General features: G+C 42.3%; 1 protein-coding gene across 10 annotated transcripts in view; it reads right to left on the reverse strand.

Moving 5' to 3' along the window:
* Window positions 1-3,166: 3,166 nt before the first annotated feature.
* CPTP (ceramide-1-phosphate transfer protein) overlaps window positions 3,167-15,571 on the reverse strand; it is a 148,877-nt gene continuing 136,472 nt past the window's right edge. For all 10 annotated transcript variants that reach the window (XM_085609607.1, XM_085609596.1, XM_085609600.1 and 7 more), the window contains one exon: window positions 3,167-9,845. In XM_085609607.1, the coding sequence (XP_085465733.1) occupies window positions 9,323-9,841 (519 nt within the window). In that variant the 5' untranslated portion in view covers window positions 9,842-9,845 and the 3' untranslated portion in view covers window positions 3,167-9,322. The remainder of the gene's footprint in view (window positions 9,846-15,571) is intronic.

Below are 15,571 nucleotides of genomic sequence, written 5' to 3' on the forward strand. Positions count from 1 at the left end.
ATTTCAACATGTTAACATTAAAGTTTGCCATAGGTCCACTGTGGAAGGATTATGTGCCCAGGCTGCGAGTACTTTCTGGGGAACTTGTGACAAACTGAGTACATACAGACTTGTCCATTGTTGTTTGATGCTGTCCACAAAGCGCACCAAAATTAAATTTAAATTGTTGTGCTGGACAGGCTGTGGAGGAGGGGGGACAACATCGATCTAATTGCTGACTAAGCCCAAGATTCCCTCCTCTCGTCCTCCTGCCTCTTCCTTATTCTACGGTATATTCCAGTATTGATGCAAGCAACACACCTGTAGATCTGAAGTCTTTCCCTTAGTTTGTTCTGCTTGCACGCATAAGGGTTTTTAAAGATCTGGAGTATCTACTCCTTCTGCTTCAGAGACCAGACCATTCTCTCTTCCTACCGGTCAGTCTCCTAGATGATTTGCATTCGCAGGTATGTTGGAGACAATATCTGTTCCAACATCTGGGACTAGAGGAGCAAGACAAGGGAGATTAGTCTAACATGGAAAAAGAAGAGGGGCGTTTGTTTTCAGCTCTCAGCCAGCAGCAGCCTAGGGCTCTGCTGGTGAGCACCATAGTTGGTCCCCTGATGGTCTCTGTGATTCAACAACCTCAGGTGGAAAAGGAGGATCTTTCAGGTGGAATAAAAAAAAATGAAGGGTGGGACTTCTGCTACATTTGCTGCTGGTCTTTCATCCTCATAGCATACCCATATCGTGTTACACTCAGAGATTAATCTCATGTGGGATCCATTCTCCAATTAGCTGAACCCTTTTGAGTGTCCATGAGCATTTCTATTGGAAGTGCCAATTTGGCAATCTCCAGGAAAATGGATGCTGTGTATGTAGGAGATGCTGGATAATAGATTTGCGATTCTATTGTCCATGCCCATCTGTCCAGTCAGGATACTAACGTCCAGGTTGGGTTCCAGGGAAGATGGGTACATTGCTGTCCTCGGGTAACTTAGTCTGGACACTGTTAATATGTTGGTGGAAAGCTAATAATGAATAAGAACCTCATTGTGTCTGCCCCGTTTCAGAGAGAGAAAGTCAGGATTTAGTTCACCTACAGTAGATTCCCTTTTCATTGTACTCCGAAAAGATTAATAAAAGGGAGAACTGCCCACTAATTTTGATGCGAGTATTCAAGAGCAGGCTCCTTTTTAGGAAGTCTTCTTGCCACAAAGAGATCATATAGCTTGGTCACCAAAATGTCACCAAGAAAGTGGACCGAAGGTTTGGCTTATGGTTCCTGGGGGACCTCAACACTAGGATTGCTGGAATCACTAAAAACTAGGAAACCATTCTATTCATTACAAAGTCTTCTGAGCAGGGGTCACCACCTGAAAGGGTTGGCGCAACTTCTATGGCTAGAGGGGGGAAGGATCATATCCCTCACCTCAACCTCAGTGAAAGCAGAGGAAAGTCAAAGAGTGCTATCCTCTCACACTAGAATACCTGTTCTTTCCGAAGCACCATAAGGTCATTGTTTCCATTCCCCTTTGCCTTCTGAAAAACGATACCACATCTTGGAAGGTTGTACCTTGTGCTTTTGGAGGTTCTCTTGAAAAGTGCCAACCATTGAGCAATTGCTTTCCACTATCAGCAAAGAAGTCAAGGGCCATTATCCTCTCCATGGGTCAGATGGTTAAAATCTTGAAGAGGTACCCCTGATGATGTCATCCCAAAGAGTCTATTCGCTCACTGGTTTAAGAACATGTGGACTATTAGGAAACCTTAAGACATTGTAGCCATCAGGTTCGAAATAGCCAACTTCTCACCTTATCCCATCCCATCCAGTGATGGAGTACCAAACTCCCTATACAGGAGCACTCCATGCATTCACATACATTCCAATTTTCCATATTCATGAGTGCACCGTTCGTTCTCCGAAGGACCGTGCAGTGTTTTGAAATGTGTGCAATACCAAAAATATCCCCTGTTAAATGAAGGGATCAATAGTTTATATTAAGTTGTCAAAGCATTTCATTAAATATAGTGTGTTTCAGTCAGGAGCCATTTCCCCCCCAAAGTTTGTGATCCTAGTGACCCTCCGGGTGGGTGACAAAATTGAATCTGCGATAGTGAAAGTGAGATGACCTTTCAGTGGAAGTTTACTGGGATATGATGTTATTGAATTGGGATTACCGAAAGACAGCAGAATTCTAGATGTTATTCCTTTTAATTCTCAGGTAGCTAACCTGGAGCTTTCCAGATTCCTGGAACTAATGCGTTACAAGTGTTCTAAATTAGAGTGCTAGTGGAACCCACCACAAATCAGGTGCAGGGAGCAGCCTCAAAGTGGCATAACTTTGTGAGGGAGCCCAGGGAATACTAGCTCTATGTTTCGAGCTGCTCAGTGAACATTAAGAGCTGCTAAAAATTGAAAGTCCCCACAAGGCTAAATTTTGCAGGGTCCAGGTGGTTTCCCACTCTACAAGAACTGTCCAGCCAGATACAGTCTGAAAGAGCAGTTTTGGGTAATTGCTGTTGAGTGTTAGTTTACTACTTCATGTGCTCGAGACTTAGTGTGCATGTATGTGCTTAAAGTTCGATTGTTACTCCCCTCTTAATACCCAGGATCTAGAACTCTATTTGCAAAGGAAATTGATGATTCACATCTTCAAGGGAGACCCTTGTATGCGAGAACAACCCCCCGTTCTAGATGACAAATGACCAAAGACCTCTGCTAGCTATAAATAAGGTGTCCTTCCGTCCATGGATGTCTTGTATTCTACCCCTTCTTTTGAACAGCACTCGACTGCTGAACAGCTCTGTTTCCACTTCATAAGTACAACTACACAAATACATACTATTCTCATCGCACATGTGACATTAGCACTGCATAAAATCCAAGCGTAAGGTGCTGCATGCAAAATAAATTGGAAAAATGGCATCTAGAATCACTTGAGGGGAAATTGTGATGTCTAATGGTCAGCTGCAGGTGGAGGCTCTCCAAAAGCTGACTGGCTATCTTTATTTGCCTGATAATTCTTCTACAGTCGCTTGGCACCATAGGCAGCAATGGTCCGTTTAATAATCAGTCACCTATCGGATATGAGCATTTTCCAACTGTATTATTCCATCCTTGACAGTTGGAGGTTTGGTCCGAGATCTGAGTAAACAATAAGAAATGTCACACACACACAAATTATTTATTCAACACAACAGTGTTTTTATTGCAGGAAAATCTGTGAAAATCTAGCATCTTATTTTTTGTAGCTAACACCAAAATCGAAAAGGAGGTACTATTTCAACCTCCACGTGTATCCGTGGGTCTGGTTTAGAGTTTGGCAGTAACTGACAATCCTCTACTTTCTAGAAGAAACTCTAAAAACGCAATGGAATCCACCCGCCAAATGTCTTCCACAATATCTTTGCTCTAGTAGAGGAAATTTATCCAAGGATTCTATTCAGTATTTGCAGTTTTCTCCAGAAATTGGAGGATTTTACGCTACAACTGAACACTAAAAAAGTCCAAATCTTGAGATTTATCAACCGATCTTTGAAGAGCCAAATAACTATCCAGTGAAAAATATAAAAAGTGCTTTATCCTCTAACACTGAATGTAAATCCAGCAGGTAGAGGCTTATGTACAAAAGAATAAAATGCAATTGCTCCTTCGGGGAAAACCAGCTATACTTATTAGAAAGAATGCTGCAGGGACCAAAGGTTTACAGACATACTATCAATAAACAAGGTAGGGCTGTTCTATTTTTAACAAGACACAGACGAAAGATACGCATTTTGTACAGTACATTTTACAAAAGGCTACATTCTTTGTCGGTTGTGCCGGTGTACGAGTTTCTACACAGCATAACCCAAGAAATATCCATTCAACACAATATAACCCAACACTAAAAAGTCTTTGGATGGCAGGAGAGTTGCTCCCAGGGTGAGCACTCTTTTTGGTTGTGAAATACATTTGCAAGTGTCTAGATGTTCGTTTGAAGGCCCAGAGCTGTGCAGTCAAACCCAGTGTCATTTTTTTGGCAAATAGTGCAATTGAGCTGTTCCAGTGGCATTGTAACAGAAATATGCATCAGTACAAAAATCAGTTCAACATCAAAACTGAATAGCTGCAGTAAACTAAGGAACGTTTCACTTTGAATAAAAGAAAACAATTTAAACCTTCATGACATTTCTTATAACTGGTTATTTCAAATCCAGGCTGAGCCATTTTTGCACAGGGACTAGGACACAAGTGTAGGTATCCAAGACAGCTGGAAATTAGCATTTTTAAAAAACAACAAACAATGAAAAGAAAAGGCGTTTTAAATATTTTAAGCAAATTTGACATTTTACCATCTTTTTGAACAGTTACACCAGGTAGTGGTCCTGCTAGAGTTTAACACACTAGAGTTGGGTATGTGACCACTGTCCGATGGGCACTGATGTAGGCCTGTCATCTGCAGAAAAGTCGTTTCCTGTAAATTATTATTCACTGCAAATCAGTTAGGATGAAATGGTTAAACAGATCTAAACTGCAACTTACGTTTTACAAAAGTAAGCATTTGGTTTGATAAGTGGTCTAACAACTTTGCATGGGAGAACGCCTACCTCCTGCACAAACAGGATCCTGCAGTCGAGAGAGGCGTTTGGTTACAAAAGACTTTAAAGAAGGGAACACACCATCCATTCTGCTGAAGTGTACAGGTGTGAGCCATAAGTAGTAATACAACTTCATATACGGAAGAGCCATATCCTCCATATAGGACCTAAAAACCACTGAAGCTACACTCAAGGAAGACTGCTCAGAACAGGATGCCTCTAAACCAAGCCAAGCACCTGAGTCATAGGTAATGGATTCAGTAGCAGAAAATCTAATTAACTTTTGGCAACACATTAACTGCAAAACAGGATCAAAGTGAGAAGAGGAAGCAGAGTGTAATCGTAATGTTCACAACAGAATGCACAGGTCACACAACCCTGCCCCACTTTTAGAAAGTATACCCAACTTCCACAATGAGCCCTTGGCCAAAACTCTGACCTTTCTGCACTATCTTCCAGAGCCGGGTTTGCATTGTGCTTTGGGGTGACGTAACCATTCATAAACACCTAGCGTGTTTTACAGTACACCACCACTTTGGAACGTACGACTTCCTATTTTAAGAGGTGTTCCGGGTTATGGCATACCATGCAGCAGAGAGGGTCAGTGTGCCAAACTCCTAGCACCTTAATATAAGGTCTCATCTTCTAAAATGCTTATTATCTCTTACTCTTGGACCAAAACTAAAAATGCTGTTGATGATGTTGGAGTGGGTGGAGGAACTCAAGATAATACTTAGTTTTTCCTAACTCGTTTTTTTGCTTTCCTTGTTTTTTTTTTGTTTTGTTAAAATAGATGTCAAAAGTTCTTGCCTCCCGCAGTGCAAACTAATATACAGTAGCTTTAATTTAAGATGAAGGTATGGTTGGGTGCCTAAAATGAAGAGTGAACTAGATGCCTGGTTCAAGATAAGAGACTATATAATCACACGACAGGACCAGCACAGCGGCACTGTAGTGTTAATGAAAGGGTGTTTTGTGCTATATATTTTTACTTAGAAGGCAAGGTTATTTTCCTCCTAAGGCCGCCTTGCTTTTCTCTGGTTCAGAAAGAAACACAAGCCGTCTTCCCAAAATAATCTTGATAATTAGAAATATACACAAACATGTTAATTAATGAGGTCCAATAAACATTATTTGGGGAAGGTGCAGTAATAAACCAATCTACACTTTATTACTAAACTCTGATGGTCAATTACCATTTTATTTCCACAGAACATCGCGCAAGACTTAAGAAAAGCCTGCTTTGCTTGATGCCTCGCAGATTCCATTCTGGAATCACTTTATAAGAGGAAACCGCTTTGGTCACACCCACAAGGTCTATGTACTTGTGCTAAATGCCTTTGTTTATAACTACTGTACTTGAAAACCAGGCTAGCATACATTACATACGCAGAAACACAATGTTATATGCTATTTATAACTATTTTTGAAGGAGTTGTGGGGCATCAGGACCCACTAGATGCGTGTTCCTCGTGAATCAAGGCACTCCTCACACTCTGCAATGCTAGAAAACAGCATACCGCACTCTACACCTGTAAATGTAGTATAGGTTCTCCGGGGGTGTAAGCACTTTCACCAACCACGAAAACAAGGGGTACACACTTGCAAAGATTTCAGAAAGGAACAACGGGATTAAGGCTTCCATACCAACCATTCTGATTCCAAAGTAGTACTGCTCTCAACCTAGACTTCACCCAAAAAACTGAGCCTATTTGCAATCTATGCAAGGCAAAGCAAACAGGACACCTAGCATTACAGACAAGTCATTGCAATGCCAAATGAACAATATGCAACTTTGAGGACACAACTAGAATACAAGAAATTAGTTGCATTTTAGCAGACAGGAGTAGGAGAAAAGGTATTACCAAAGGTGGCTTACAGCAAATAACACCATGAACCATGAATGTGCAGCTAGACCTGATATATGGGCCCCATTTTGATCTAGAATTGATAGATCCTAATCCAGACTTCCAGATTTCAACAAAATGGCCTTTTATATGCAAATTACTTAACTTTCCATAGCTTAAAAAGTTGTATATTGTAAAATGGAGTGCTTTAGAAACTTTCGAAATACCTGTATTAGGTAAAACAAAAGTAATAGAACATTTACATTTTGGACACTGATCGAACAGGTCCACATTCTTTAAAAATCAGGGAACAATACAGAGGAAAATGTCTCTTCCCATAAATAGGTTTTTTGGGGGGGGGGCAGGAGACCAGAGGGCTGAAGTGAGAGAAAAGCATGCCAACATATCAGGAAACATTCAGTGCTTTCTAGGGGCTCTAGGCAGGGTGAAGCCACACACTGTATTTAAAGTCTGCTTCGTACAGCCGAAAGCCATGCAAGGCCAACTGGGCACGGGAGAGGGGCATCGCTCATCCAAAAGTCTAGCACTGTGCCAGTAGGTTACTACGCATGGCAGGAGCTCGAGGCTGTGGGTGCACAGGAATCGTTCCAAGGGCATGGCAAATAACCCAATCTCTGTTCAAAGTCTGCTGTGCTTGCCTATTGGCAGTGTGTAATGGGTATTGTGGGCATAGGAAAAGGTGCAGGGCATAGGCCCTGGCCTCAGGGTTGCTGTGCAAGGCTTCATTTTGTGAGCAATGGACTATTTAATTGACCAGACACCAAAGCACATCATAAACAAATCAAATAAAGCTCAATCAAAAAGAACTCAAGGTCCTTCCCTCGTGCCAGCAACTGCGGACATCACACATCAAATCATCATTCACACTTTTGATGGCGTCACTGAAGCTGCTAAGGGAGCTATAAGCACAGGACATGTTAGGGATATCATTAATAGCCCCATTCTCTCGCATCAAACTATAACATTATTTATATTTTCCTGCTACATATATCATCAGGGCCGGACTGGCCGTAGCGGGCACCGGACGTTTTCCCGGTGGGCAACCAGGGTGTGTGTGTGTGGGGGGGGGGGGCAGTTTTGGGCCCCTCAGACCATTTTTGTTACAGGGAGCCAGCAATATTGGCCCCCTATAACAAAATCGGCCGAAACCGGCCCTAGCAAACAGAACAGACGCACACCCCCCTCCCTCCCAGGGGGGCTGGCCGAGCAGTTTGCCAGGGCCGGTTTCGGTTACCAGTCCGGCCCTGTATATCATTATGCTGGTGTGCTGTGCGGACATTCAAGCATGTCTCCACTTTGCGTTCTGCCCTTCTGAAGACTCTGACCGTTCCTCCCATTATCGCTGGTACGGTCAGTCTGGGGAAACAGTTAATTCCTGCACACACACAAACTGAGGTTACGTTACAAAACAAGTGTGTATTTTTTTGTTTAACTAACTACATCCAGCTTTAAATAAATGGGCACATTCGTCTTAAACTAAGCTCTACCGATTAGGGTGAGCACCTCCCTACATGACTTTACAAACACTGCTTTCAGTCCTGGACTTTTGTGTGATAGGGCAGTGCATTCTGGGTGTTGTAGTCTTGCTTTGCTTCCATTAGATTAGCCCACAACACTGAATTGAATTATTAGTAGGTGTAAAATTCAGAACTAGAGACTATGTCTGTAATGACCTGGAATGAAGTGATCACCCTGCCATCCATAATCTATAGAACAGTATCCACGCTCCATTTGACGAGCAGACTTGGTTATGTTTCTAAAGAACTCCCGCCCTCCCTTTCATAGTCACCACAGCGATGGACCACGCAGACCAGAAAGAGGACGGCAGGCACCCCAGGGCTATTCCATCTGATCACTAGATATCACTCATACTAAACGCATCATTCTCCTCAATTCCGGCTACAGAAAGCTCTACCTGTTCTCATAGAATAATGTGTGTGGCTGTGGACAAGACTGTCCTTTCGTCATCTGTATGAACCAGTTTAAGAAACTGGGACGGATTTTCCTTCTCCTGGTATTCTTTACTGTCATTTAGTTAACCCATCACTACCCGAGAGAAACTCAACTGCAGGCTGTTACGAACTAAACTACAGAGCTCTGTTGATATGTCAAGGTCAACAATACTGTGGAGGTCTTTGTTGAAACCTGCAATGCCTTTAGGGGATCCTGCTCTTGAGAGCACACTGAAGCCCTAAAGTAGCAAGCACAATAAATACAAGGAAGTCATCCAATACTCCTTTACAATAGTAATGCCTTAACATCAAGCTTGACACATCCATCGCCTTTGGATTGTGTTTTTCACACAGGAACTTAACAACAGTGCCCAGCATGTCCGCTTTGTCACTCAAGCAGACTTCCAGAAATGGTCTTCAAACAAAACAGTGTTTGATGAATCCTGATGTAGGTGGAAAAACCTGCTACGTAATTCAGTCGCAACAGTCTGCAAAACAGACATGAAGAATGAGTGAACAGAGCACACTAGAATACAAAATATCCTAGAAGTTTGTAATTAAGAACATGGTAAAATAAGGAACGTGTTTGTGCAAGAAAAATAAACTATATGCTGCATTTGTCAAAAGACATCAATCCAAAATGCCCCTCACCGATGAAAGTGCACCTTTGAATGCAAATGGAGCTATAACAAACTAGAATTACCATAAAAAGGCAACACGTTTCTGAAATTTAGGTGATGTAAGGAACAATTGTGGCATGTTGATAGACTAAAAACAAAAAAGTGGTATTTTAGATCAAACAGGAGTGTCCTCAATTCTCCTTCGAAGGACTCCAGATGGGAATTACTTTCTAAATAAGATCAGACCCTTCACCGTATCCAAAATTTCCTTTGATTAATTTTGAGGTCCTATAAACTAGACAGCTTAAGCAAACCTCTACTAAGGGAGATCAAGCAGGTTGTGTTGTGCGTACAGCTGTTGAGTGATTTCGTACACCTGGGCAACGTAGGGCATAGCTTCGTTGAGCATTGCCAGCACTTCATCAGGGGTGCCCACATTCATGACATCAAAAAAGGTGTCACGATTTGGAAGGGCACAGAAGGCCACAGCGGCAGTCTTGCGGACAATCCATGGGTGATAGTTCGATAGGGACTCATTATAGGCATCTGTGCACATCGTGGACGTTTTGCTCTCTGTAGTGCTGGTCCGCAGTCGGTCCAGAAAGAGCTGAAGCCAGTGCAGGGCACGGTGAAGGCGCAAGATGGTGCGACAGCCAGAGATGGGATGATCGCCTCGCGTCTCAAGGTCCACCAGTTTAGTTGCCAGCTCATACTCCACCATGGACTGCAAGGAGTTGTATTTGTCGCCCGCTGCACTGTTTCGGTAACCCTCCATTATTTGGATTTTGGCCACTGCGTCTTTTGAAACAAACGTGAAGATGCTGCCCAGACTGTTCATGAACCTGGATTACCAAAGAAATGTAAAAAAAATGTCAGCACACAAATGGTCAGTAGGCCAAAAGAGTTTCTGCATGGTAAGGAAGCAATGGTCAGGCTACAGGAAGAGCCTTTGACATTAGCAAGACTAGGCTACAACTTCACTTTCACTCACAACGTACACATGTATTCGTACCCAAATGCAAATTCATCACATGACAATGAACAGGAAAGCAGCAGCAAGGAAAAAGTAAGGCTACAGTTTGGAGCCCTGGAGGCTCTGTGAGGACAGAGTAGGGAGGAACAGCGAGTCTGCATTGGCCTGCAGGTCATTCTCAGGGTATGCTACTGTTACATCACGGGAGTCATATTGGGAGTCATTGCATCACGGTTTTTACACCTGGAATCATTACATTGCAAGTATATTTGCCACTCTTAGTACTCAGGACTTTACTTTCAGGTACTTTTTTTATGTCCTAACCTTAACAATACGAACATATGTGCCAGCATACAACATATAGTGTAAAGGTTAGGTCAAGTAAAAAAATGTAATTTAAACTGAAACTAATTGTTAAGTAAAAAATATTTAGTATTAAGTAATTAAATGTAAAACAATAATAAGCAACTCATTTGAACAAATAGATCAGAATAATTTTATTTTAAGTTACTTAATGAAAACAATTGTTAAATAGGAAGTAATTCATTTATTTAAACAAGCATTTGCAATGCAATAGGTCTCGCATTTGTTGCAGTTGGAGCTACTGGCATTGTAAATGGTAGTGTTTTTTATCAATGTTTTTGTTTGCAGTGGAGTGATTATTTAAAAATTACACACTATACCATATTATAAGCTATTCTAGCAACTGTACAGTAAAGCTATGGCTATTTTAACGTAAAGGAGTGTGAATGGATGAATAAAGATACAAAAAACAGGATCTAAACATTTACGATGGAATGTATAGCAGGGGACAGGGACTACCGATCACAACAAATGTACTTGAAGTGATTGGGGCATCATATGCAATAAAAACAAGCATTGCCATAGCCAATAGGTCTTGCATTTGGGACCTTTATAAGTGTTTAGCCATGCAACAGTTGCATAACTAAACACGTGTAAGGTCCCAAAAGCGAGACCTATTGGCTATGCCAAGCGGCCGTGCCGCTGAAAGTGAAAGTGATCGTGATCAAACATCAAAGCGGCCGCGAAAGTGAAAGTAATTGCGGTAAAAGCAGCGCGCTCGCCCGCGCACATGCACTGTAGCTCTAGGCTGGCCTGATATCACTTTTTGGAGCCCTCTCAATAAGTCTCGCCAGACCAGCGCATGCGCTGGGTCAGGCGAGACCTAAAAATCGGTAGTACGGGGTGTCAGCGACGCTTGTGCAAATGTTATTCAGAGGTGAAGTGGTCAGCTCTGTTTGCAGATGCAAAGTGGTGAAAGGTGAAGTATTCAGCTCTGTTTGCAGGCACAAAGGGATGAATGGTGAAGTGGTCACTCTCTTCAGCGGTGAACATGCTCTTTACTGTTGCCCATGGGCATCAAGAGACTCTGCCAGGTCTAAGGCATTCCAGGGACCTTATATGATGGCTGGGGTTTGTAAATGAACCTACATTAAACACCACTAAGAGATGAAGCGATGTCTGCAACATCACATGATTTTTCTCCAAAATGTGTTTTTTCAGTTTTACTTTTTGGATTCCTGGGATGCTCTGGCATCAGATTCCCGGTTCCACCATGATTCATTTGGTAAAGTAAATAAACACAATAACCAAAAATACTCTCAAACTGCAGTTTAACGGAGACGTGGTTTTCTGTGTAACAGACAAACGCCTGACCATGGTCCCAGCAGATAACAATATGCCCTCGCTCACAAAGGAACATCAAGTGAAGATAAAATGTATAAAGAAATGTATCTACCGAACAATGCGTCAACTTCGGTACTCTTCATGCGACACGGTGAAACAAGACCGCTTACGGAAACTGAAGGCTTCTTTAAAACAAACAAAGTGGATAGCAAATAAAGAAATGGAGGACAGCTTATGGGTAAAACTACAGGCTGACATAAAACAAAATGATGGGGCGAAATTCTGGAAATCAATTAATTCCTTTTTAAATCCTGTGCATGATGGAGTATCCTCTAATATTAGCGAAGCTGCATGGTCAAAGTATCTTAAAGATCATTTTTCACAACAAAAGGCCTCTGACTTTGAGATAGGAAATGAGGGCAATAAACTAACAACACTGTGTGAAACTTCCCATAAACAAGCTTGTGGCAATACAATCATGAATACAAGAGAAATAAACTTACAAAAGACAATCATGCGACAAATTGAAAAGGGAAGAAGGGAAGGGGCACCCGGCCCGAATGGTATACCTCCCATCCTTTACAAACGGAGCGATAGGGAATGGGCTGGAGCACTAGAGCCATTATTTAATGAAATAATACAGTTCAATATATTACCTGCCTCCTGGAAGGGCTCAATTATCTCTCCTATACTCAAATCAGGTAATAAATCACAACCAAGCAACTACAGACTGATTGCCCTTATGGATAATGAGGCCAAGTACTTTGCTGGGATCCTCTTGGAAGAATTACAGCTCTGGGCTACAGAAAACTCCTTAATCCCTGTAAATCAAACAGGTTTTGCTAAAAATGTTGGGACAACAACGAACATCTTGACGATGGGCATGTTAATCGATAAAGCGAAAACTATCAAAATGCCAATCCATCTGTGCTTTATTGATTATAAGGCAGCGTTTGATTACATCAATCGAAATCTCCTGTGGTCTAAACTGAACAAGTGGGGGATCCCGAGGCCCTTGCTAAATCTACTTATCAACCTGCACAGTGACACCTGGATACAGGTTAAGTTGGGTGATGGATCTCATCTGTCCAGACGCATCCCAACTAATAAGGGTTTAAAACAGGGATGTGTCTTGGCTCCAACCCTTTTTAATCTATTCTTAAGTGATTTAACCCCGATTTTAAATACCTGCAATTCCCATGCACCGAAACTAGGAGGCCAAACATTACCATCATTACTATATGCGGACGACATAGTGTTAATTAGTCAAACAAAAATAGGGCTACAAAACCTCCTAGATGCCACTCGGTTGTATTCTGATGATAACCAACTGACAATAAATCTACAGAAGACACAAACTATGTCAATTAATAAAAAAAGGAAATTCAGCTATGGCTGGTTCTGGAACAACAACCGTATTGAAGACACAACAGTGTACAAATACCTGGGAGTCAAAATTGATAATGGTGGCCAATTTACCGCTGAGAAAGCAAGCATTAGAGGAAAAGGCATTGCGATATCTATTTCGTTAAAAAAATTTAATGGTAAGCTCACCAGTCCCTCCCTCTTGCCCCTGGCACAAGTTATAAGAGCTAAACTGCTGCCCACAATTACTTATGGGAGCGAAGTACAGAGAGGTAGGGATGCGGCGACCCTAGACAGAACTGTGGCATCAGCATACAGAACCATATTCAGCTTGCCAAAACAAACCTCTCCGGCCCAACTCAGGCTGGAATTTGGAGGACAGAAGCAGTCTTTGGCAAGACAAGGTGCATATATAATGACTTGGGATAAAGTCCGTAAGGCAAATGAAGGAACCCTAAACAGCTACTTATGGTCAGAATTAGAACGGTATCCGGCATCGCCAGCTGCCAAATACTTGAAAAGCAGCCTAGTGAATCTAGGGTTACAGGAGCTGTGGAATACTCCTACCAATCACACCACGATCAAAAGAATAGTAAAGAGAACAATAAAACATCTTTCATGGATTGAAGATAAAGCGTGTGTTGCAAAGAGGTCACATGGGTGGATCATCCTAAACTCCTACTCCAAACAAGGCCACCAGAGTTACCTTGACCTCGGCTACTCACGTCATATAAAACTGAAGTTCCTCAAATACAGACTAGGCGTGTTACCATGCACACGCCACTTTCCGCAGTGGCTGAGGGTTAATGGGGGTTCCCTCTGTCGCCTATGTGGCAAGGCATCTGAAGACATGGAACATTTGTTGTGCTCCTGCGAGAAGCTGTTGGAGGAAAGGAAACGGTTACTGAAACACCACTTCAACCACCGTGGAATACGCTCACGAAGGCAGGCAGTTCTTGCCTGTTTTACACCTAGTGACCCGCAGTTGAATTGTAGCCTTGTGAAGTTTTTGAAGGTGGTAGAAACAAAGATGCAGAAAATTGACCGACCGTCATATTCTTAGAGGCTCTTAAAATAAGCAGATCCCTATTTACATTGTATCAACTATGGAAGGTGGAAGAAGAGTAAATACTGTAATTTGTCCCCTTGCCATAAAACACAGAGGACATTTAGAACAATACGTTTACTATTTTAACTCTATCAACATATAAAATCTTATGAACTTTTTAAAAGGAATTAAAAATACAGTTACTACGTGAATGTAATTTTATTAAGTGATGAATAATGTATTGTGTACACATTAGTGTTTTTTTATTATTATTTCTTTTTAAGGATGAATTGCAATGGTTTTAATTAACTATGCTAATAAACTATTACTTACTACTACTACTGGTCCCAGCAGGGGCACGTGCCACCTAATCTAGAGACACTTCTCTCACAGGAGTTGTGCCAACTCACCTGCAGCCAAAGCTATGGGTCACGTGAAAATGGGATGGAGAGTAAGGGGGGTACAGGGAGAGAGAGAAAGGGGGCACAGGGAGAGAGAAATTGAGGCAGGGAGAGAGAAATGGGGGCATGGAGAGAGAAATGGGGGCATGGAGAGAAATGGCGGACCGAGAGAGAACGGGGGAAGAGAGGCTGGAAGGGTGAAAACGAAAGGGAGAGAGGGCACTAGTGAGGGGGTACCGGAAGGGGAAGGAGGTGGACAGGTGATATACATTTTAAAAAGCAGGTCTTTGGCAGTAGGTGATGACTGCTGGCAAGGACCAACACCCGGAAAGGAGGTTTGACATCCGAGCCCCCACTATTATAATGTGAAACTATCATGCAACTACAATATCACAAAAAGGTGCTAGTTTTCCAAAGACACATGACCCGCCTGATGTACACACTACAAGATTCTTATAAGTCCCAAGAACATAAAGACAAATTCATCTGGCACATTGGAAAAAAATTATACTTTTCAAATAGCCCTCCGTATTAAATTTGCTCCATTTCTACGCTCGGTTAACAGATATAACTACTACCCAATCAATGGTATTCAATTGATCCACCTCGGAAGAATGAAGGCTGAGGCAGACTTGCCAGGAGTGTAACCTCTGCCCCTTACAAGTGTACGTCTCACTGAGCCCTTCTGCCGGTATTGTGTTGGACAGCTGGTTACAATTCGATCAGTTGAGCCCCTTATGTGTAGCCTTTAAACAGAAACACAGCAAAGCCCGCTTTTGTATTCGCCAGATAACTAGGAAAACCAGCTATACACGAGACGCGAGCAGCAACCGGAGTCACAGAGGTAGAGAGACCAGCCTTGGCTCCGCCGGTTATGAATAACTTAACATCTACGTACCTACCAAACATGAATGTGTCCTTCTATAATGGATGTGGTATACATGTAAAGTGCTCGAATACCTACGGATTGAGTTTGCGCTAAATAAAAAAAACTAAAAAATAAATACAAACACCTAACAGATCTGTTCCAGGTCAGGCAGCGGAGTCATATTTCGGCCGACCCTTGTGAAGACAGAGCAGCCGTCCCTGAAAATCAGCAGGGCAAGGGCGAGGATGTGGTCCGTCGGCTAAACT

This window comes from Triturus cristatus, chromosome 1_2 (genome assembly GCF_964204655.1).
Source record: "Triturus cristatus chromosome 1_2, aTriCri1.1, whole genome shotgun sequence".
Classification (NCBI taxonomy): domain Eukaryota; kingdom Metazoa; phylum Chordata; class Amphibia; order Caudata; family Salamandridae; genus Triturus; species Triturus cristatus.